General features: G+C 41.5%; 1 protein-coding gene across 1 annotated transcript in view; it reads left to right on the top strand.

Annotated features, from left to right (window-relative positions):
- Positions 1-24,226, top strand: part of TRPM6 (transient receptor potential cation channel subfamily M member 6) — a 98,521-nt gene that overhangs the window by 16,641 nt on the left and 57,654 nt on the right. Inside the window, exons 6-17 of the mRNA XM_063128760.1 lie at positions 1,793-1,917; positions 6,361-6,532; positions 8,300-8,474; positions 10,011-10,134; positions 11,583-11,655; positions 11,778-11,878; positions 12,576-12,710; positions 14,661-14,714; positions 15,849-15,989; positions 17,036-17,158; positions 19,728-20,008; positions 22,059-22,287. Of these exons, the coding sequence (XP_062984830.1) occupies positions 1,793-1,917; positions 6,361-6,532; positions 8,300-8,474; positions 10,011-10,134; positions 11,583-11,655; positions 11,778-11,878; positions 12,576-12,710; positions 14,661-14,714; positions 15,849-15,989; positions 17,036-17,158; positions 19,728-20,008; positions 22,059-22,287 (1,733 nt within the window). The remainder of the gene's footprint in view (positions 1-1,792; positions 1,918-6,360; positions 6,533-8,299; positions 8,475-10,010; positions 10,135-11,582; positions 11,656-11,777; positions 11,879-12,575; positions 12,711-14,660; positions 14,715-15,848; positions 15,990-17,035; positions 17,159-19,727; positions 20,009-22,058; positions 22,288-24,226) is intronic.

The following is a 24,226-nucleotide window of genomic DNA, read 5'->3' as shown; positions in this document are numbered from 1 at the left end:
CCCATCTGCTAAGAACAGAAAACTGAGTATTGGGTTCCATGTATGATCACAAGAGATTGCCTTGTCCTCTTCCCTTGGGAGCCAGTCATCCCATCCTGTTGAGCAGCAACTACCATTGACAGGATGGCCCCTGGTCGACAGCTGGCCGGCCCCTGTGTGAACAGAGTGCTGGACTAGATGGACCCTCAGTTGGATCCAGCAGAGCTCTTCTTATGTTATGATCAACTTGTCCCTCTCACCCCTTCTGAAGGATGTTCCATGGATGTGGAAACATGGATGTGGAGAACAGGGGAACGTTTTTGCAGAGGTTCTATCCCGCTGAGAAGCACACATGAGCTAGGATTGGGATTGGGGTGAAAGGAATGTAGCTCTTGGGTGAGGAAGGGGAAGTGTTTCTCACCTGATTCTCAGGACCTGGAAGCCAAGTTTGGGGCTAGGGGTGGGGGCAGGACCAGGTTTGAAAAGTAGACCTAGTGACTGCCACTCCCGTATTACTTAACTCATGGCAACTGCCTGTGAAATTTGATGAGCTATTTGCTTGTAATGATTAAAAAAAGCACTACAAAATAAATGTTTTTAATAGCTCTCCAAATTATATGTTTACAGCAGGGAAAGTTGCCTCACTGATCACCGGTGGTATCAGAGGCACTATCCACATTGGCGTTCCACCTTCTGGTTTCAAAAATTTGGGTACCTGGTTGGAGCCAGAGGCAAGCCTTGGAAAATGTCAGGGTGTTGAAATTGACAACAGATCCCACAGCTGCTACTGCGAGATCACTATGTTGTTAGAAGCAGGCTACAGAGGAACTACACGCAAGCACCATGCAGACTTGCATGCAGCAGTGTGTAAAAGGGGGTATTAGGACTGCACTCGACAATATGTCATCTAGGGAGCATATATTGGCTGTAAACTTTAAGCATGCACCTTAAATGAAAAAAGATGCTGTTGACTTTTACAAAAAACTGGCTTATGGAAATTCAGTCAAAATGTCAGGCTTTCACACACACAGTCACACACACACACACACCTATTGGCAACAGGCCCAGAGGTCAAATGTCCAACCATGGCATGTGGGCATCCATGTTCCACACAGCACTTGCTATCCTTTTGACACATAGAGCCGTTCTACACAAAGCTATTAATCAACAGCTAATCCACTGAATCTACTTTTGGTTTTGTCACAGAATTTAAATCCGAGTACTGCACAAGGAGTGTTTCCTTTCCTGCTTTTCCACTACATAACCTCTAGTTGGCACTATGATGTAACAGTATAGCACAAATTCAAAAGAGGAAATTGTGCTTTCTTTGACTTCTACAATTAAATGCTGCATTTTCCCTGCTATATAAACCTCACCAAATGCTGGTTAGGCACATAAGTGAAACTGGAGGGTCACATTGTCATCTAAAGAACCTGTAAAGAATTGTGAGTAGGGAATGACGAGTACAGGACAAATGTTTTGTGTAGAGGATGTCATAGAAAAATATTGCTTTATCTCAGCAAGATAGTATTTCATTTTGCTGGGAACAGGACTAATATCTTGCATAAATCCATTTGAATCATGGGCAATAATGGCGTAACAACTGCACATTATTGTGGAGCGTTTCCACAGGTGGAACATCTTCCATAATAGTGCTGCAGTAATTCCAACAGATTCTTTGTTGCGCTGCTTCTTTTACGGTAGACCTAGTGGCTTCTACCCCCACCCATGTTTTTTTTCAACATGGTCCTACTATAAATGTGCTGTGGTGGCAATATGCCAACTGCTTTCTAATCATAATAATTTTGTCTAGGAGTGTCCAAGCATGTGGGAGATGCATTGAAAATCCATGCTTCTCAGTATTTAAGAAAGATTTGTGCCGTTGGAATCCCCCCTTGGGGTATAATTGAGAACCAGCGGGACCTCATTGGAAAAGATGTGAGTTAATGAATACTCTTTATTTTGTTTTGCCTTCCTGGGATTAGATGTTGGGAAATGGAGGCAGGGATGCATGTTATCCTAATAATAATAATAATAATAATAATAATAATAATAATAATAATAATAATAATAAATTTCTTACCTGTCTCTCCGATTGGATAGAGGCGGGGAACAACAGCAAGCATAAAATACATAAAATACTGATTAAAAACATAGTATACACTGTTAAAAAATATCCTAAAAACATCCTAAAAGCATTAGAGGTTTCATGCAGATGATGAAAAACACGGGGGACAAGACACCCTAAAAGTCAATGGCAAGGGCTGAAACTAAAGCCCTCCCCCCGTACTACCTTATGGGTCTGTGCTCCAGAAAGGATGAGCCACTATAACGCCATGCCCCCCAGTCCCATCCCAGAGAGATGAAACAGAAGGACACCATGGTCAATGGTATCAAAAGCTGCTGAGAGGTGGAGAAGAACCAATAGGGTCACACTCTCCACCCCTCTCCAGCATATGCCATCCAGCAGGGGGACGCGGCGGATCAGGCCAACCACGTGGTCCTGGAGGTTCGCCTGGGCCGCGGCTGCGACTGCGGCGCCGGCTTCTTAAAGGGCCTGGAGTAGAGCGGCAGCCAGGCAAGTCGGCCCGACCACGTGGTCGAAACCGAAACCGAAGGTTACGGTTTGGGGGAGGCGCGCACAGCCACCAGGAAGTCGCGTCGCCCGTCCCCGGAGGTACTAGCTTTCCCCCCACCTGCCTCCAAACCTGAGGGCCCAAAGCCCGGTGACCGGTCCAAGAGGAGAAGAAGCGACTGGAGGTCCTTTGCAGGCGGAGGCAGCTTCGATCCCGGAAAGAGCAGCAGAAGCAGCAGAAACAAGAGGGCTTGGGAGGGGTGAGCCACGTCCTTTTACAGGGCGAGACCCCTCCCAGCCTTGGTGACGCAAAATCCTGCCCCAGCAGGATGGCCCCGTCTCTTCCCTGCTCCGCCCACAAATCCCTCCCCACGCCCAGGCTTTGCCGGGCATGGCAGAATGGGCCTTCTGTTCCAAAGCCAGGATGGAATGGAACTAAATTATCAGTGTCATCCCAAACTGCCTGAAGCTGATATGAGAGCACCAGCTCATATGTAACATCAGGTTGTTTGGTTAGCATATATTTAATCTGCCCTCCTTCTAGGCATGGGTGGGGTTATCTTAGGGTGACCATATTTAAAGAAGGACAGGGCTCCTGTATCTTTAACAGTTGCATAGAAAAGGGAATTTCAGCAGGTGTCATTTGTATATATGGAGAACCTGGTGAAATTCCCTCTTCATCACAACAGTTAAAGGTGCAGGAGCTACACTAGAGTGACCAGATTTAAAAGAGGGCAGGGCACCTGCAGCTTTAACTGTTGTGATGAAGAGGAAGTTTCACCAGATTCCCCACATATACAAATGACACGTGCTGAAATTCCCTTTTCAATACAACTGTTAAAGATACAGGAGCCCTTTCCTCCTTTTCATGTGGTCACCCTAGGTTATCCCCACTTTACCCTCACAATAGTATCATGAAATCACTTAGAGACTGAGAGAAAGTGTCTTGCCCAAGGTCACCTATTGGGGAGTTGAACTCGATCCAAGTCTACTCTGTCCATTACAACAGTTTTTCTTATCTAATCATGTGTTACTACATCTGGGTCACAGCCCTTGTTAAATTAACAGTTGCAAGGCTTTCTTTGCAGTTGTATGAAATGCTTATGTTTTTGTGTATGTGTGAATCACACAAATCTTAATATTTCTGGGGTGATAATAGGGTACGGTTGTGGTTGTGTGTGTTTTAATTGCATCTCTCTCTTTTTCAAAATGAAAACTGCCTTCTTATCATGGCCCTTTTGAATCTCTTTTTTAAAAAATAGGCTGTTATGATGTACTTTAAAGATAGATGAACATAAACTGACTTGCCCATGCAGCTGAAAATTTTATCCTTGATTTTTAGTGGGCATGTATGTACAGAACTAAGTCCAACTTTTATCTTTATTGTGGAATTTATAATGGAGGAAATGTTCAGCTATAAAGTACAGGGGAAAATGTTTGCAACTGCTTATTACAGGTTTTATGTATATGCTTAAAAGTCTCATTTTAAGTATAGCAACATAATACTATTTGATTTTTGAAATGGTTGCAGTGTTGGGGAGAGATTTGAACTCAGTGGGAATTACGTCTGAATAGACACGCGTAAGGTTCTTCCCTTGAGAAAATGCTACTTTTTGTGGGGAAGCATTTGTAATCCCTTGCTTGCTAGCAGGGCAAGCCTTGCTGTTACGCAGGGTTAGGCAGTGGCCTCAGGTGGCAGAGGCCGGAAGGCAACAACAAGGTGTTGAAGGACAGAGCTGTGTGCTTTGCAGCCTACTCTGCACCCCTTAAGCTAGCCTGCTGCCTTCAGGAGCCCATCTGCTTAGGAGATTTACCCCGGTGCTGCTCCTGCTGCTCCCAGTCATCCATGACACATGGTGTGATTGGGCCCATTCAGAAGACACCTTAAACCATGGCTTTAACCATGATGGTTAAGCCAGAAAGCCAGGCTGTATTCAGAAGACATCTTAACCATGGCTTTAACCTCGGTGAATAAGGCTTTTGCTTTATTCACTGTGGTTAAAGCCGGGGTTTAAGATGTCTTCTGAACACAGCCCAGCTTTCTGGCTTAAACACTGTGGTTAAAGCCATAGTTTAAGGTGTCTTCTGAATGGGGCCATTGCCACTCTGCAGCAAACCTGTCCTTTCCAGCTGTAAACCCGCATTTTTCACAAAGACGTTTTGTGCCCCATTTTTCTTTTTTTTCCCTTTTCTTTTTTTATTTATAAATTTTTATTTAACAATACGCTAATACAATATTACAATAATCACAACAACACACACAAAAAAACCCAATGATACATAAATTGAATAACCTTATAACTTTTTCTAATTTGATACTTTTACATCATTACATAACATAAAGTGCACCCCTCCCCACCCCGGGATCTATTCTTGTTTCCAAAATCTCATTGATTCTTCTGGAGGTGGTTTTCCACTCCCCTTAGATAATACATATTCTAGGAACTGATTCTAAATTCCCGCAAAATCATTCATTTTTGTTATCCCTCTTACTTTTATATTACATGTCAATTTATCATTTATAGCAATATCCCAAATCTCTTTATACCAGTCCTCAACATGATAATCTCCTTGCACCTTCCAGTTCCTAGATATGATCAACCTTGCTGCTGTCAACAAATTCGTTATCAATTCCTTTGTTTCTTTATTACATTTTAAATCTCCATATAATGATAGCAATGCCACTGTAGGTGTCTCTTCAATCTCCATTCCCACTATATCTCTTTAAACATCATTTCCCACAATTTTTGAACAAATACACATTCCCGCCACATATGTAAATACGTTCCTTTTTCTTTACGTTCCTTAACCTGGCTTTCTCACTGTTCCAGTGGAGTATGTCCCATATCCCCAAATTAAATTTGGCTTACTATGTGCATTTGGGGTGGGTGGGTGCTTTGATACTGTGTCACTGTAGGTGGGCTGACCCTTTTCTTTTGTTTCTTTGGCGGCAAGGAAGATCGGGGCAAGTAGCAAGCTGCTAATCAGCTAATGGCCAAAAAAGAGAAGTTGGCTAAACATGACTACTCAGATGTAAGGAACAGAGAGAAGGGGTGGGAAGCCGTTCTCCCTGGCTTACAGGTGAAAAGATCAGAGAGGAGGAAGGAAAGTTGCACTCAGAAGTGCTTTTCCAGATGTGTGCAGGAGTGACCGATCAGGGCTTTTTAAATGTAAGGTGACCATATGAAAAGGAGGGCTCCTGTATCTTTAACAGTTGTATTGAAAAGGGAATTTCAGCAGGTGTCATTTGTATATATGGGGAACCTGGTGAACTTTCCTCTTCTTCACAACAGTTAAAGCTGCAGGTGCCCTGCCCTCTTTTAAATCTGGTCACTCTAGTATGGCTCCTGCAGCTTTAAGTGTTGTGATGAAGAGGGAATTTCACCAGGTTCTCCATATATACAAATGACATCTGCTGAAATTCCCTTTTCTATGCAACTGTTAAAGATACAGGAGCCCTGTCCACCTTTTCATATGGTCACCCTAGTAAATGTGTCTTCTCGGATGTAAAGAGAAAGGGGAGCAGAAACAAGAGGTGGGTGCCGCCTTTCCATAACAGCAATGATCAGAGAGAAGGGGTGGAAGAGCCCTGTTAGGAGGAATGGAAAGTTGCCATTACTGCATTACCTGGCAATATGTGCCATGGAAGAAACAAACCCAAAATGGTGAAAATCCGGTTTTACATAGAATCTCTGTGTAGAGAGGCCCAGGTTCAGTGGAGTACATTTCCTCATCATTCGTGTTGAGAAAGATTCCTCCGTCGTGTTTTGGAGGGCTGTTTTGTTTTTAACTCTGATTCTCCTCAGGTAGTCTGCCTGTATCAGACATTGGGTAACCCTCTCAGCAAGCTGAGCAGCCTCAACAGCATGCATTCCCACTTCATACTGGCTGATGATGGCACAGTGGGCAAGTATGGCAATGAGATGAAACTCAGGAGAAATCTAGAGAAGTACCTGTCGCTTCAGAAAATACATACTAGTAAGTAACCCTTATTCCGTGTTCATTCTGTAAGAAGCTGCTTCTTTGATGTTGTTCCCCGCCTCAATCCAGAGGGAGAGGCGGGTAATAAATAAATATTATTATTTACTTCTGTGAGAGGTGACAGCGGTCTGGACAAGAGGGTGGGCAGAAAGTAGATCTCCAGATGTTTTGGACTTCAACTCCCAGCATTCCTGGCTATTGAACAGGCTGGCAGGGGCTTCTGAAAGTTGATCCAAAACATTTGGTGTTCTGCCCATAGAGGCAATGTGCTCTGGTTGTCAGCATGACATATTTCCAAGCCAGGTGATTGAGCCATACTTTAAGTCTGTTTTGCAACCTCTAGAGTGTTTCAGCCACCTGCTCATCATCTGATTCCCATCTTGTCCAATGTGTGGGATATTAATTGACCATGAAGTTGGCTTATGGTGTTCTGGTATTTTTTTTCAAAGGGAGCCAAACAAAAGTCGGTCCAATTATTGTTTGGTGAAATGACACTATGCAGGCTCCATAAATTCATTTTGAAAGCAGTGATTTGTTTAGATCTCTCTGCTCTTGTCTAGTGTTCCTTTCTCATCTCCATAAATTGGTAATGACTCTTTTGGAAGCCAGTAACAACTTAAGTCACAGAGTTTCTTGAAAGAGACCATTAAGTTTTAGCAGGTTTTATTTCAAATTTATGTTTTAAATTGAACAATTTTAATTTGCTTTTAAAATCTTTCTTTTTACTGTTTATACCTATGTTCACTGCTTTGGAATCTGTTTTAGATATTGAGCGGTATATAAATATTGTAATTTAATAATAATAATAATAATAATAATAATAACAATAAGTTTCTGTGCATTTATTTATTTTGTTTTGCATTAAAACTAAGACCCCCCCAAACCAAAAATGTTATAGCTCTTTGTCAATATTACTCTTGTCCTTTCCACATTAAATTATTTTTTTAGTACAGTTGTTATATTGGATTTGTTATGAACCTACTACTGTTTGCCTATATTAAGAAATTTTAGCCCAAGGTATCTGTCTAGATCTTACCATATGATTTGATTTTTCCATTCATTTCTAGTTAACAGTAAACAGTAGACTACTCATTAAAAACTCTTCTTAGGCATCCTTCTTTCCCTCTCACGTGGTGGGAATCCATCATCTAATAAAATGGCTGCTATGATACAGTAAAGCAAATAAAGTCTGCTTGTTTGTTTCAGAAACATTGTTTTTACTCCCATGGAAGTTCGTGCAAATTAATCAATGAAATTCATTACTTCTTTGACCAAAACTCAGTGGGCAGTATCCCACAGTATCCCACAACTCAAATAGCAGTAACGGAGCTCTGCTGAATCTTTCCATTGTGCAAGCGTTTGCCCTTTACTCTTGCACAACAGGTGCAAAGCAGTTGTGCAACTGGCTGGAGAATGGAGCCAAGCAGTTGCATAACCCAAGCAGACTACATAACACATTGCACAAGCGTAATGCAAAACTGCTTGCACAACCATGCTTGCGTAAATGTAACTTTAGTTGCATCCTTGTCTTGCGCATAGTTCAGAACGTAGTTTCTGCTAGTGCAACTATTTGCGCTAGTAGAATGGCCCAGTTGGATACTACACATTGCATTAATTGACTAAGATTTCTTTAATCAGGTGACTGCCTTGCTTTCTGTCTTAAGATTTTTCCTTCCATTGATGGGAACAGCAGTGGATTATGATATGTATTGCCCAACTCCGCCTTTGTACCGCTGGTTACGGTTTCTGTGTGGTTTGGCATAGGAATGGGCCAAGGAGTGCCTTTAGTTGGGCTGGTGGTGGAAGGCGGTCCCAACGAGATCCTGACAGTGTGGGAATATGTGACAGACAAACCTGCTGTCCCTGTCGTAGTATATGAGGGAACTGGTAGAGCTGCTGACCTTCTTGCTTTTACCCATAAGCACACAGCCGATGTGAGGTGAGTATTTTTGAGTTATAGCATTTGGTTTGCTTTCTAATTTTAGAACATATTGCAAAAGATATCTTCAAATATTTAAAAAGAAGTAGCAGTACAGCATAGTAAACAGTGGTCTAACTGAGAAATCTTGCATTTCATTCAAGCTGTTCATTCAAATTTTTTAAGCTGGGGTGGGGGACATGTGGCCTTCCAGATCTTGTTCAACTCTAATTCCCTTCAGCCCCAGCCAGCATGGCCAATGGTTGGGGATGTTGAGAGTTGGAGTCCAACAACATCTGATGGACGACAGGTTCCCCACCGCTGTGTTAAGGGGCGTGGTAAGACTCTCTGGGTTTCAGGTGGGCACTCCCTGTTTGTCCTTATCCCGACTTTTCAGTCAGGAGAAAGAAGGAGCACAGAGAAGCATTCACAGGCTTTTTAAACAGGTCTCTTCCCCACTATCCTTTCTGCAATATCATCATCATCATCATCATCATCATCAACAACAACACATTTATATCTTGCCTTTTTTCCTCTTGCAAGAAGCCCAAGGGGACTTCCTCCTCCCCATTTTATCTTCAAAACTACCCTGTGAGGTAGGTTAGGATAAGAGCCAGTGACTGGCCCAAAATCACCCGGCAAGCTTCATGGCCAAATGGGGACTTGAACCTGGATCTCTGAGTCCTTGTGGTTTTACTCACTGGGGGTGGCGCTGGGTAATCCTGACACCAAGGAATGAGCTCAAGGTTTCCAGTGTTCATGTGGAGCCCCCCTCCCCGCCTTCTTCCTGGTGGAAGGCGATCAATTGCCAGTCACCTTCCACAGGAATACCCATCCACCCCCGGACTGGCCCCAGGAACAAGGTCAGATGGTGGAAGAGCCATACTGACTTCACTCCCAATGAAAAAGTTGGGGTAAATCCCTGACTTTTTCAATGTGCAGCTTCACGGGAAAGCCCCATGGTGGCTGCGAAACTGCAGCTGCGTCATATAACCGATGCAGCGCAGATTCGCAGCCACCGTGGGGCTTTCCCCATGTATAGGCAGCCCCCGCCCCAGATGTTGTAACCTTTTCTCACAGGGGAGTTCCTCCGGGCCCTTGAGTTCAGCAGGAAAAGAAAGCTTCAAGAAAGGAGGCTGCACTGAATTGAATATCCTACCTGGCTTGTTTCCAATTTGACAATGAAAAACAGAATGTGTATGTCAACAGTAGGTACCAGCAAGTAATTTGGCCTCCGGCCAATCTGGTTGCCAATTGCTATTGTATAGTGGTGGGTTTAGCATTACTTAGGCTGAATTCCTATAAATTTGCATTAATTTGAAGGAGATCTACATGTACCTATCCCAAGATTGCATCCTTCATTTTGTGTGGATGAAGCTTGACTTTGGTTGCTTACAGGTGACGCTATAATGGTACAAGCCGTACAAGTTAAGGGAGCAGGGAGGCTTTGCTTTGTGTGTTACTTACTTGTTGAAAAATATTTACACTGTTAAGGTAAATGGCAGTAAGTATCTAGTGATCTAATATTATCTTTTTGTATATATGTTTCTCTCTCAGGAATTTGAGCCCTCAGCTTAGGGAAGAGATATTATTAATGATTCAGAACAACTTCAGTTTTGGACAGAAACAGTCTCATCACCTATTTAAAATTTTAATGGCGTGTATGGAACACAGGGATTCTGTAAGTACAATGAATTCATGGAATCCTTTTTATTAATCTCCATCTTTACAGTGCCATTGCATTTTTACTTAGGTTCAGAAGTTGTTCCAATAAAATTATCATCTTGAAAGTAATGATTATAAGGCAAGCCTTATCCATAATTACCCTTGCTCAGTAGCAGTGTGACGTCTGCATAAGAAGGTAGCATGAGGACATGCAGCAGAAATTAGAACTGCAAATGCTGTTTGGTCATCTGTCTGTTAATTGCTGCATGTTATATAATATGCAAGGCCACTCAGATGATAGGCCTTTACCTTCTCGTTTTTGGAAAAGCTTGATAAAAACTGCTGTTACAGGAGTTGCTAGCTGGTTGCTTGTAAGTTATTAAGTCATACATTAAGTCTTGAAGATTTTGTTCCCATCTGGAGAAAACGTTCAAAGGGCAGATGTATCGGGTAGGGTGGAAGTAGGAGGAGAGAAGTAATTCTTTCAAGATGGGCGTGGCCTAGAGCTTGCTGCTGTCTTCCCAATATATAAACCATTTTTCAGTATGACTATTTGGGGAAAGTCAAGATGTTGGAGTAGGCAAATAATTTTCCTGCTTTAAGGTTGGGGAAACTCCCTTAGAGGCTCTGCTAAGGACTTCTCTTAACTTCATGCTCAGTAAAAAACCTTATCTAGGAGTTTCTCTTGCTCTTGAGCTGTGGATGGAACTAATTTCAGTTCCTAGAGCTCCTTTCCTTTTTTTTCATATTGCTATGCTTTTCAGTCAGAATCCTACTTTTCTGAGCTTTTCTATACAAGGCATTTATCGTGCACTCATCATGGTTGTTTAAGGGTTCTTTAGACAGTCCTCCGGTTTTACTTCTGTTTCTGAACAGCACCTTTGGCAAGTCTTTTTCAAGTAGGGAAAATGTGGTATTTAATTGTGAAAGCGAAAGAAACTGTGATTTCCTCTCATGTATTTACACTATTCTATACCACAGTGCTACCTAGATGTTATGTAATGGAAAAGCAGGAAAAGAAATGCACTTCATGTAGAGCATGGCTCTCAATTCTGTGATAAAATGGAAAGTAGATACACATTCCCCATTCCAATCATATCCAGTGTCCTTAAAGGATGGGAAGAACTCCTATTGTTCATGCTTAGAAAAGAGTATAAATTGCACCCAGAAAAGTGTGAATGAGGCACACTTTCCTGGGCACACCATCCCTTCAACCTCCATGCCACAGCTATGTCTGTGATACTCCGCCTTTGATTAATTCTTACTGGTCTTATTCATGTAAAAATAAACTTATTTCCCTACTTTTAATTGTTAAACCACAATGTTTAGGTTTTTAGTAATCTTCTGGCATGTTATTAATTCGGTAATTTCCTGTCACTCTGTCTGTCCCCTGCTAACAGAGTAACCCTGACTTGTCTAATAGTTTCCTTCCTTCCTTCAGTAAATGTTTTACTATTTTGACAGATAACTATATTTGATGCAGAATCAGAGGAGCATCAGGACATTGATATGGCAATCTTGACTGCACTTTTAAAAGGTACTTCCACATCATCCTTTCTGTAGCCTCCTCCAAAGGCATGCCAGTTCATAAGAACTTAAGAAGCAGAAGTGAGAAGCAGTGCAACTTTGACATCTAACAGAGGCTTTGCTTGTTCGTAGGGACAAACATGTCTGCTCCAGATCAGCTAAATCTGGCACTGGCCTGGAACAGACTGGACATCGCGAAAAAGCATATATTGGTTTATGGACAGCACTGGAAGGTAATGTTTCATTTGGTTCTGTGAATGAATGTTTACAGTTCTGCTCTCTATAATTTATTTTATTTATTTATTTATTTATTTATTACATTTCTATACCGCCCAATAGCCGGAGCTCTCTGGGCGGGTCACAAAAATTAAAACCACTCAAAGTATAAAACAACAGTATAAAACCATAATATAAAATACAATATAAAAGCTCAACCAGATAAAAACAGCAGCAATGCAAAATTACAAATTTAAAACCATGTTATTTAAAATTTATAGATTGTTAAAATGTTGGGAGAATAAAAAGGTCTTCACCTGGCATCTAAAAGCATATAATGTAGGTGCCAAGCGAACCTCCTTAGGGAGCTCATTCCACAGCCGGGGTGCCACAGCAGAGAAGGCCCTCCTCCTGATAGCCACCTGCCTCACTTCCTTTGGCAGGGGCTCACAGAGAAGGACTCCTGAAGATGACCTTAGGGTCCGGGCAGGTACATATGGGAGGAGGCGTTCCTTCAGATAACCTGGCCCCAAGCAGTTTAGGGCTTTAAATGTTAATACCAGCACTTTGAATTGGGCCCGGACCTGGACTGGCAGCCAATGAAGCTGGAAAAGGACTGGCGTAATCTGTCTTATCCTGCCTAAGAATTGATAATTAATCATCAATCCACCCCCCTCCCCCAATTTCCTTTGCATTCCCCACCAATGCTTGAAGGTTGGCTCCTTGGAACAAGCAATGCTGGATGCTTTGGTAATGGATCGTGTAGAATTTGTGAAGTTGCTAATAGAACATGGAGTGAATCTGCATCGTTTTCTTACCATATCTCGACTGGAAGAACTGTACAATACTGTGAGTGCCTGAAACTCCCAATACTAAATATATTTTGCTTAAATATGCATCGTCTCTGTTGATATTGAGGGTTAGTTCTAACGTAGCAAAAGGTAAATTGTACTCAAGGTCCTGTATTTTCACATGGATGTTTGGATCCATCACCTGGAATCCAATGAGCTATTTTAGGCATGCCCAGTTGGATTTGGGGCATTTTTTCTTTGAACAGCAGACCCCATCCCAATGCAGTATCATAGACTGCTTTTTACTACTATCTTCAATTTCAAAAGTCTTTTCTCATACAGAATGGAAAGAGGAGGGCTGCTGTTCAAGACACACAAAGCTGAAGACTCCCTGGGCACACACCACTAGTTGTGTAGTTCTTTAAATCCTGACCATAGATCTCGGTAAGTGCTTGTCATGTAGATGCACGCCCAGGATATATACAGATGCTCCTGCAAACTTGTAAATCAGGGATGCTTCATCCCTTTAGATATGTAGATGCATGGAAGGATAGATTAAATAAACTACAGAGATGTCATAAAAAGCAAAGGAAACTGCATTGGTCCATCAGAAAAAATCCAAAACCCACAGTTAGACAATACTTTAATTAGGACCAAACAAAATGGCACAAAACAGTAAGCAAGATTTCAAGTTATTTAGAACTCTTTGTCCATCTGGATGTTACATAAAGCAGGAGGTAGAGGAAAGAGGGGAGGAAAAACAAACCCAAAAAGGGGACAAAAACATTGGCTTGATGTTATAGACCGGGGTGGGTGGGAAACTTGTGGCCCTCCAAATGTTTTTGCTTACAATTCCCATCTTTCCTCACCATTGGCTATGCTGGCTAGGGCTGTTGGGAGTTTTAGGCGAAAACATCCAGAGGCCAACAAGTTGCTAAGTCCCTGTTGTAGCCATAAGATCTGCATCCAGACTTGGAGATTGCAGACTTGATTGCATTAGTCTCTTCTTGGTGCTGCAGGTCTCAGTTTACCCCTAGGATTCTGGGAAAAAGAAGCGAAGGCTGACCCACATTTTTGGACAGTCCAGCAGTTATCGAGGTCTGCTTCCATGAGTTCCTTGTTAGGCAGAAGTAAAAAAGAAACATGGCAGCTTTTATATTAGCAAAGCTGGAAATCAACTTTAGGTGATAGTCTAGGTAGAAAAAAGTCACTTGAAGCCAAATTGAACAGTACTATGGATATAGTAACAGAAAATTCTTCATTGCTTTTGACTTGGGGATCTAATTCACTATAAGGAGAACATAAAACGTTCTCTAACTTTTCTTATTTGAGATCATTTGCTGTGGCTTCATCATATGCAGATATTTCCTGTGACAATGAAGCCTTCACAATCTACTTTTCTGTCAAAAAAAAAGTTTTATGTCTTCATAGAACTGAGACATTTAAAATCCAAAATGGTTGTAAGTAAACATTCGGAGAGTTGGCTGGATCCAGATAGAAATATCTGGGTACACCAAACTTATTCCATAGCAGAGCTTGGAGATTTCACCCAGTGAACATGCATTGTATTTAAAGCAAGACCAGTGTAATAAAATGAAACCAGTATCTTAGACCTTCAGGGTTGCCCCAATGAAAGTTTGTTCTTTAAGTGCTTGCAAGGTTAACGCATGCCAGAGAAAATGGCAACTGATTTCATTTTCCATTTGAAGGCTCATGGAAACATAAAGGACAGATTCACATATGCCCCCAAACGAAGAGTCTTGTGGCCCCTTAAAGACTAACAAACATATTCTTAGCTTTGGTGGATAAGGGTTCATCTCATCCAAAAAAGTGTTTTAAGGTTTATGAGGGAGGAATGCAAGAGAAGACAGCAGGAATGAAAAATATTGGATTTACACTTGCACAGGTACCCAAACTCACATAGCCTCCACCAAAATTAAAAAGGAGACAGTAGTGGCCAGGAGGTGGATGAAGCTGCATTTATTTCATTAACTGTCTTTCCTTTCAGAAACAAGGGCCAACAAATCCTCTTCTACGTCATCTTCTCTGCGATGTGAAACAGGTAGCATAAATACTGGCAAATTTTGTTCCTTAAGCCAGTGCTAAAATTACTTGGACCACTCTAACAGTAACTAAGACAAAATAAAGTTAAGGCAACTAATGGTATTCGTCTTCATTCTAGATCATGGGCATGCAACTTCTGGGAGTGGGAGCGGGGACATTGCTCTCCACCCCTACCACCATACAATTGCTGCTGGTGCTGAAACTGTTGCTGAATTTTGTCATGCAGCAGTGGCAGCTAATAATGCAGCACAATTGTTTGCAAGCACAATCACTCTCCCAGGAGGCTTCCAGAAGGGCAGTTTACTCGGAGTCGGTGGGTTGCCCCTACCACAACAGCAAATATGCTAGTGGGAGCAAAAGTAGCCGGGGAGACTGCATGTGTGCCAATGTGCTATGTGTTACCCACCCCTCTGCCAGGTGTTGGAGCTCAAAGATCAGAAGGAAGGGGAAAGAACAGGCCACACAAGGCCTCAGTGCTCCTTAAAGCCACTGAAGTCTTGTGCAGCCTGGCTTCCTCCATTTTCCTGACCTTTGTGATTCTTGCAATAGGCTGAGCATCATCAGGCTGGTTTTCATGATTGCGGCATGGTTAAAAAGCCACAGTGGCTTATTCCCCCAACAGTGTATGCTTGTTTGGTGGAGGGCAGCAACCCTCAGAGGACCCAGCAACAGCCTGTGGGTCATTTTAGAGCTGTTCCTCCTTCTAACAAGCCAGGCCACGTGGATTCGGATGACATGGCAAGCTGCACCAGTGAGGGTGATGAGTGAAATCCGCTTGGCATGTAGCTGACATCCATGATGGGGTTAACAAGTCACACCACCATCGTGCAGATCAGGTCATTGTGCTGGGCCATTTGACAAGCCCCACATTCTGACACGCGCAACTACTGCAGAGCTAGAGTGAAGTTTGCATCTCTCTTACAGCTAATCATACCCCTTAGGGAAGTTCAAATACCCAGACCATATGAAGTGTTATTAGCATGTCGTAAAGTCCTGGTTCAAATCTCACTGTAGCCAGAAATATCTTAGATGGCCTTGAATGACCCACCGTGACGCAGTTCAAACACTCGAAAGCAATGTAAATATGCTAAAAATGTGTTGCTGTATAAAATGCCAATGCTTTATGTTGCAGAGTACTCTTCCAGTGGACTATACAATATCACTGATTGACATTGGGCTGGTAATAGAATACCTGATTGGTGGAGCTTATCAGAGTAGCTACACAAGAAAGCACTTCAGACTTCTGTACAACAGCCTTTACAGGAAACACAAGGTAAATCACAGCCATTTCTGCCAGTGAGAGCATGCAGAACTGTAGTTTAGAGGAGATGGCCTAGCATATATTTTTTGGAACAATTTGGTACTGAGCTGCGCCCAAACAGAACTGGAATGTAAAAATGACACTCCCACAATCAAGCAGCTTCCAAATAAGCATTTATTGCAGAATTGCCATGGATGGTTCACTCATGTTTTGCAGGGGGGTCAATATGATATTGACATCCATTTGTAATCATCCTGTGCTTTTCCACTGCTGCTTCAGTGTTCTTTTCTCACTGCAGAAAGTCTGACTTTCTGCATAACCAGGGCAAAACCAAGCAGCAATGCAGAGGTTTATACAGATTTAAAACAACAAGGTTAAAAGACTTTTCTAAGCAAGGCTGCTCAATGACTTAATCTGCTGCATTTACTTTCAGTTTCATTGCAGAATTGAGATTCAAGCACTCCACAAGGAGCGTTTCCTTTCGTGCATTTCCAATACATAACCTCTAGGTGGCACTGTGGTATAGCAGAATAGCAGGAATTCACAAGTTAAAAAAGTGTTTTCTTTTGCTTATAGAGTTAAAAACTGCATTTTCCCTGCGGAGTCACGATAGAACCTGTAAGCAAATATGTAAACAACCTGTAAACAACCATAAATAGGGAATGATAAGTACACAATAAATGTTTTGTGCAGAAACGCCCTAAAAATCATCACGTCTGTTACCACACTGGTCTTTTTTCATTTGCAGCCTCTGCAGCTGCATTTATACAACAAACAGAAGTTGGGTATAGGGATGAGAAGGACTGGAGGACTAGAGATATGAAGGCCTGTTTCCAGGCCTTCATATCTCTAGTCGGCTATAATAAACAGACATGTCATATATTGTTTTGGTCCTTATTCTCTAACTCTCTCTTAAAAAGAAAAAAAAAGAAAGACAATTCTGAACCTCTGAATGTGAGAACATTTTGATGAAGACTGTCAGTATCAGATCATAATGATGACTTAGATGTATTTTTTCTTTCTCTTTGTTTCATGTTTCCTGACATCTTTGGAACCAGGGTGTTGTCTCCAGTTTGGCACAGAACCTCTCTCTTAATCAGCATAATCGGAGGGAGAGTAGATGCGGATCTGCTGAGAATACTTTGCATTCCCAGTTTATCAGAACAGCACAGCCTTACAAAGTACGCAGAATCTTCATTTACTCATTCAGTTAGTTAGAAGAGTGCTTGATGGAAAAATCTGTTTGCTCACCTACAGAGTTTGTGCATGTGAGAGAGGCAGACTCAGTGACCTGGTTCAGATGGAACAAGAAGCCACCATGAGTGAACTTCCCCACAGGGCTTCTTGTCGTGGTGGTCATTTTGAGTATACAGCGAGGGAACGTCATAGCTTGCAATTAAGTGTGAACCCAGCAAAAATAAATTCATTTATTTTTAGAGCAAAACATCTCGATTAGCAATGAAATACTGTTTTAGAAAAATAACTGGTGGAGGCTGGGGACTCCTTTCTTTATAGATATATTACGAAGCATTTCAATTAAGACAATTGGGATTCATAATAATGAGAGGGGGAAAGAATTGGATTGGATTGGAAGAGAAGATGTTGGGGATGGGCCCTATATGAGCTGTACCTCATAGAATAATAAAGATAGGAGATATCCGCCAAAATAAAAACCCATATACTAATTACCTTTACTATTTGGAAAAGATGGCAGACCAAATTAGCACCAGTGTGTTCTCCATTGACCCCATTACAAACATACTCTAGATTACTAGATGAAAGGTTGAGAAGAAAAATAGCACAATGGGCAGATTATGGCCTGTTTCGTTTTAAGAGATTTTTACATACAAAATACTCCGTATACGATTGATCTGCTGAAAACTAAGGTACAACAGTGGAACTTAAATTGGATACAAGAAGTACAATTAGTGCACATATTGCTGGATCCAGTCACCAAATTACATGCTACTAGGCCTTTAACAGCAACTGAACAAATTATTCTCTCAATAGGATTCACAAGGAAGAGAATTGCATCATATCTGTATAGCATTTTAGTTGATGTGCAAACAGGCTCTTCGCAGGGACTAAAAATGGTTTGGGAGACTGATTTTGGCTTTAATATACCAGGTAGACAATGGAATCAGCTTTGGGTACAAAAACCCTGCAAATCAGTCTCAGCAGCCATTAAGGAAAGTGCTTTGAAACCGCTGCATCGGTGGTTCAGGACCCTAGTGCAAATGGCTCACATCAACTCAGATGGGAAGTTTGTCTGCTGGAGGGGGTGTTCCACCAGAGGTACATACTATCACTTCTGGTGGGAATGCCCACAGGTTCAACAGTCTGGGCATATGGTACATTAGCAACTATTGCAGACAACAAAAGAATATATTCACTTTACTCCAGAATTATTTTTATTATACTTGTATTATAACAAAAAATGAACATATTGTAGCCAAACAATTAGTAACTTTCTTATTAGCAGCTGCAAGACGCCGATGGAAAAATTTGGATTATCTTGATAAAGTGACATGGTATAAGAACATATGGTGTACTGTTATTTGGGGGGAAAATAACATATAAGTTACGAGTATTACGAGGCAAAGATGAGCCACAAGGGTCTAGTGTTATATGTTGGAAATTAATTTTACACACAATTGTTTCTGAGCTGCTGACACATATGTCAAATATAGATAGGGAGATATGGACTGTATAAATGGTATGAAATTTCTGATATAGAATAAATTTATATTAAATTTATAACACTTTCAAGAATTTAAAAGATAACAAGGGGAATAAGATCCACTCCATTAATTTTTTTAATTTTCTTTTCTTTTTTAATTTTAGTAGGTATTATTATTATTATTATTATTATTATTATTATTATTATTATTATTTACTTTGGGGGAGGGAGGTATATTATATTATAATATATTACATTTCATTATGCTATAATGTTTATGGTATGTATATATGAAAATCCTTAATAAAAACATTTTTTAAAAAAGCACAGTGATGGAACATCATAGCTTGTCATTACGTGTGAACCCAGCAAGGTGAGTTATTGGGGTGGTTGACAAACTGCCTAGAAACCATGGGTTGTTTTAAGGTGTAAGGTGGCTTGTTAACCACCCCCAACTCCACCCTTTTTACAGTTTCAGCAGGGGGAGATATATGGTCTATCACATGAAAAGTTTATTAACAAATATTAATAAAGAAGTTTTGTTCTGCAAAACTTGCTCTAGGTACCAAAAGTGAAAAGTTGATATTATTAGAGCTAGTATGGTGTAGTGGCTAAAGTGTTAGACTGGGAGTCAGGATATCCAGGTTCCAGTCCCCACTCGGCCATGGAAACCCACTGGGTGACTTTGGGCCAGTCACAGACTCTCAGCCCAACCTAACTCACAGAGTTGTTGTTGTGAGGATAAAATGGAGAGGAGGAGGATTATGTATGCCGCCTTGGGTTCCTTAAGAGGAAAAAAAGTCGGGATATAAATGCAATAATAAAATAAATAAATGAATGAATTCTGTTAGTTACAGAGTTTTGTGTTTTATATGTTTTACAGTTCCATTTGTGAATTATGTGATTGTCTATATATTGCAGTCGTCATTTTAACATATTTTATGATGTTAGTTTGATTATGGCTTATAGCCCCAAGGCACACAAACCTGAGCTGAATGTAGTAAAAAGTAATAGAATCAGGCTGCTAGATGCCTAGTAACTTACCTAGATTTTTATTGATTAACTTGCAGGAAAAATCAACTGTTCTTCATAAATCCAAAAAGAAGCGCAAAGATGAATTTACTGTCTCTGACGACCAAGAGTCAGTTGGCTTTATTTACCCATATAATGATCTCTTGGTTTGGGCAGTGTTGATGAAAAGGCAGAAAATGGCCATGTTCTTCTGGCAGCATGGAAAGGAAGCTATGGTCAAGGCAGTGGTAGCTTGCAAACTCTACAGAGCCATGGCACGAGAAGCCAAGGAAAGCAACATGGAGGATGATATATCAGAAGAACTGAAGAAGTATTCAAAGTAGGAGTTCTCCCTTCACTTCAGATAATAAAGATCTACAGTGCTTAGAATGGTTAGACATTTTTCTCTCCATCAACTAAGACTGTATAACATTATGGGTGATGAGAGCTAAAAGATGTCCTTTGGTTCAGCAAGAAAGGAAGGCACATATTTTTTTTAAAAAAGGGATCCAGCTGATCTGAGATGTAAAGGAGCCAAAGGACTTACATTTCCCTACTATAAAGAAAATAAAATTATCTGATGAAAAGCCTTCTTGACACTGAGTAGCCAGCCACTATGACAAATTAATAGAGAATTTCTAAGTGACTCCAATGTTTAATGCTGTTTAAAAAAACAAAAACAACCCCCCCAAACATTTCCACTATCGTTTTCAGTTTCAATAATTTAGTTACCAAAGTAACTCCTACATTATCTTATTCAGATGATGATCCTCAAATCTATCATCTTTTTGCCTGTAGGGCGCAAACAGGAAATTCAATGATTTTAACCGTGGCTGTCACTTTAAAAGACGTATGCTCCCTTTTATAGCTAATATGAAACATTTCCTAAAAAGATCTACTAGGCTCTCTAGTTTATGAATACAATGGAACTTTTGTCATAGACATTTTATATTTTTATTTGCACACGTGTTTACCAATATACATTGTGACTTAGGGGGGATCTGCACGTCGCTCCCAGAGCGCTTCTATGCGACCCCAGAGCACCCCGAAAACGATAGTCTGACTTCCCTGTAAAAGAAACGAGGAAGAGCCGTCCATGCCGCCACCACCGCCACCGATGAGGAGAGCTCTCCTCCGGAGAGGAGAACTCAGCAAAAGAAGGCGGGTTAGAGAGCTTCTTCCGTTCTTCACCCCGCCTTCTTTTGCCGAGCTCTCCTCTCCAGCGGAGAGCTCTCCTCGGCGTCGGCGTCTTCCTCGTTTCTTTTACAGGGAAGTCAGACTATCGTTTTCGGGGTGCTCTGGGGTCGCATAGAAGCGCTCTGGGAGTGACGTGCGGATCCCCCCTTATTTATGCAATATTACATTATTTATATTCAATAGTTGTAATATCCATATTTGAATGTCATTTGTTTTAGTGACCCTGAGTAAGACCCTTAATGCATTGGGCATTCTTCATAAAATAAAGTACTACTTTCTATCATCAGCTTCCTTCACACTCTCTCAACAATTCCAGCTTCATTTAATTGCACTGAATTCATAGAATCTGGTGAATATTTAAGGCTGAAATCTGATGCACACTTGCGAAGGAGTAAGCCCTGTTGAACTATGAGTATGCATGCATGAGTAAACATGCAAAGGACTACCTTACAAGCGTTTCAGAAGATTCTTTATGAATGCAGCCCAAATCTACTAAAATTAATGGGAATTTTGCCCTAGATACAAATGGATTGCTGGTTTTACTACAGTGTTCAACCATATACTAGAGAGCCAGTGTGGTGTAGTGGTTAGAGTGTTGGACTGGGATTTGGGAGATCCGAGTTCTAGTCCATACTCAGCCAAGGAAGGTCACTGGGTGACTTTGGGCCTGTCAGCCCAACCTACATCACAGGGTGATTGTTGTAAGGTTTAAATGGAAATCACCTTACTGTGATTGTTGTAAACAATACTGTGATTGTTGTAAACCTTACAACAATCACAGGGTGATTGTTGTAAGGTTTAAATGGAAAGGAAGAGGATTATGTATGTCACCTTGTGTTCAGTAATATAATATACAAGAATGCTAGCAAAATAGAAATGTCAGGAGCTGTGATTAGGAGAAGATGTTTTGCATCACCAAAAGAGTATTTCAATGTGATGAGCGTGAATGGGAAACAGTGGGGAAAAGATAATGCTGTATAAGGCTGAATTCCTAAGCAGACTGAGTTATTTTCATTGAAGTTGACATTTAGGAACAGGTTGTACATATGATGGGATCTTTATACAACTCATATTGGCTGCCATGGTTAGTTTGCTCAGTCAGTACTCTAAACCTAGCAACATCTTTCTCTGTCTCTGTCTTTCTCTTTCTCTCTCTCTTTCACACACACACCCATTTCCATTTGCTGTCATAGAGAGTTTGGGCAGCTTGCTCTAGATGTCCTGGATAATGCATTCAGACAAAATGAGCAGATGGCCATGAAGCTACTGACATATGAGCTGAAGAATTGGAGCAACTCAACCTGCCTGAAGCTGGCTGTGTCGGTGGGTTTGCGACGCTTTGTGTCTCACACATGCACACAGATGCTGTTGACTGATATGTGGATGGGACGGCTGAAAATGCGCAAGAACTCCTGGTTCAAGGTAAAAGGTCCTCTCGGTAGACCCTCATCAAAATAGCTAGAAGGCCCTTCTTTGGCTTTGCACTGGGTTGTTCGATTGTCTTCTAGTGTGACTGCGTGAGGGTGCCTCCCATTCCAGCTCAATGGGTGGTGTGTGATATCGGTGGAGAAGTCCTTCAGAAAAGTAGATCAGGCATGGCATGGGAAAAGGCCTTGTCAGCAGTGGTGTAGTAGAGCCCGGGCTTGCAGGAATGCAGTGCTGGCACTTATTTATTAGCAGGGACTCTGATGTCATCTGCCACCCCCCTCAGACTTCCCTGTTCCCTCTGGGCTTAGCTGCCATTCTCACAGGAGCTGGGAGAAAATCCATTTTCACAGCAATAATATATTGTTCCCTGTTGTAAAGTATTTTGAAATGGCTTGGTCTTGAATGGACAATTGAGACCTATTAGCTTTCCAAAAGACCTGCTCCTGGTAGAGATAAAACTGCTAGAATTGGTTTGATGATATGAATCATCCCAGCAGCCTGCAATTTTGGCCTCACCTTGGGGGAGTGGCTATGGGGACTGTCATAATGAGATGCCTGAACTTCAAAATTTACCACTACTGCACTGCTTGTTAGTGTCATAACTTTGATTACACAAAGATTGTTGTGAAGCCTTTCCTAACTTGCTCCATGTTCGTATCACATCGGGGGTGCCCCTCCAGATGATTTTGACTATATCTGCCATCATCCCTGACCATTGGCCATGCTGGTTGGGGCTTCAGGGAGTTGTAGTCCAAAAGGTCCAGAGGATACTAGGTTGGGAAAGACTGGTGTAGTATGTGATGTTTTCCTAGGGGGAGTGGGGAAACATGTTTTGTTTTCCCCATAGACAGGTTGGCTATGTTGATACATGGACACATGTATCCATGTTCCCCTGGTTCACCCATTACAACTATCAGCAATTGTTTCTTATGACCTTAATGCAAATTAGAAAAATAATGTTGCAATCCTCCTGAGAGAAGGAACTTCACAAAGCTGTATTTTTGTTTTTATATCACTTTTTATTTATCCCTTGCATGTTTTGTATTGATTTTACTGGACTGCGAGCATAATAAATAATAATTGAATTAAATTGAACTATCAGCAATTGCTGTGAGTGCTATGGCACTTTCCCCACAGCTGCTTTCAGCTCTATATGTGATTGGGAATGCTCATTTTGATCACACCTTTTGTGACAAGGGCCAAACGACACATTCTACTAATCAGGTTGGTGTAGTTCAGCCTACTCTTGTTCTTCACTTTCGTATAAGTGTGTGCGGTCCCAATCTGAATCGGGACCATGGTGCTTTGGGAGAGAAGGGTTTAAGCCCACCCATTTCCCCCTGAAATTCCCCTGCCCCCTCAGTGGTTAAAAAAGAAATCTCCATTGATTCCAACCCTCTTCTCCTGATGCACCATGGTCCCAATCTGGATCAGGACCACATGCAGTTTACACAAAAGCCAAGAAAAATAGTAGGCTGAGCTATACCAATGCAATTAGTAGAATGTGTAGTTTGACCCTAGTGGTGGAGCGCAGCACGACGGAGCTCCGGTTCTTGTAGCAAATTGTGTCATCTCTGGTCATGAGAAGAAAAAGTTAGGATGGAAACTGCACATAATCCTTCTGCCATAACAAACAAATGGGTGAGGATTTTATGGAGAGATGATGTTGGTGGTGAGGGTGAGGTCCAAGAAATCATCTGTACCTGGGAAGCTCTTACAAGACACTCCTTCCTGTTTCCCAAGTATGAAGCAGTTCATTGTCTCTTCGAAAGCATTTCCATCTAGGTCTACTGTGGTAAAGACAGTGTACCTTGCACTCTTGTAGTCCATTAAAAAAAGATCTGTTTTGCAATCCACAGACGCACTGTGGCTCGTTTCCTGCCAAAACAAATACAGATTTACAGACTCCTACATTTGATTGTATCCTAATCAT

Source organism: Elgaria multicarinata, chromosome 6 (assembly GCF_023053635.1).
Source record: "Elgaria multicarinata webbii isolate HBS135686 ecotype San Diego chromosome 6, rElgMul1.1.pri, whole genome shotgun sequence".
Lineage (NCBI taxonomy): Eukaryota > Metazoa > Chordata > Lepidosauria > Squamata > Anguidae > Elgaria > Elgaria multicarinata.
The sequence above is the reverse complement of the archived record's forward strand: the minus strand, read 5'-3'. Positions and strand labels throughout refer to the sequence as shown.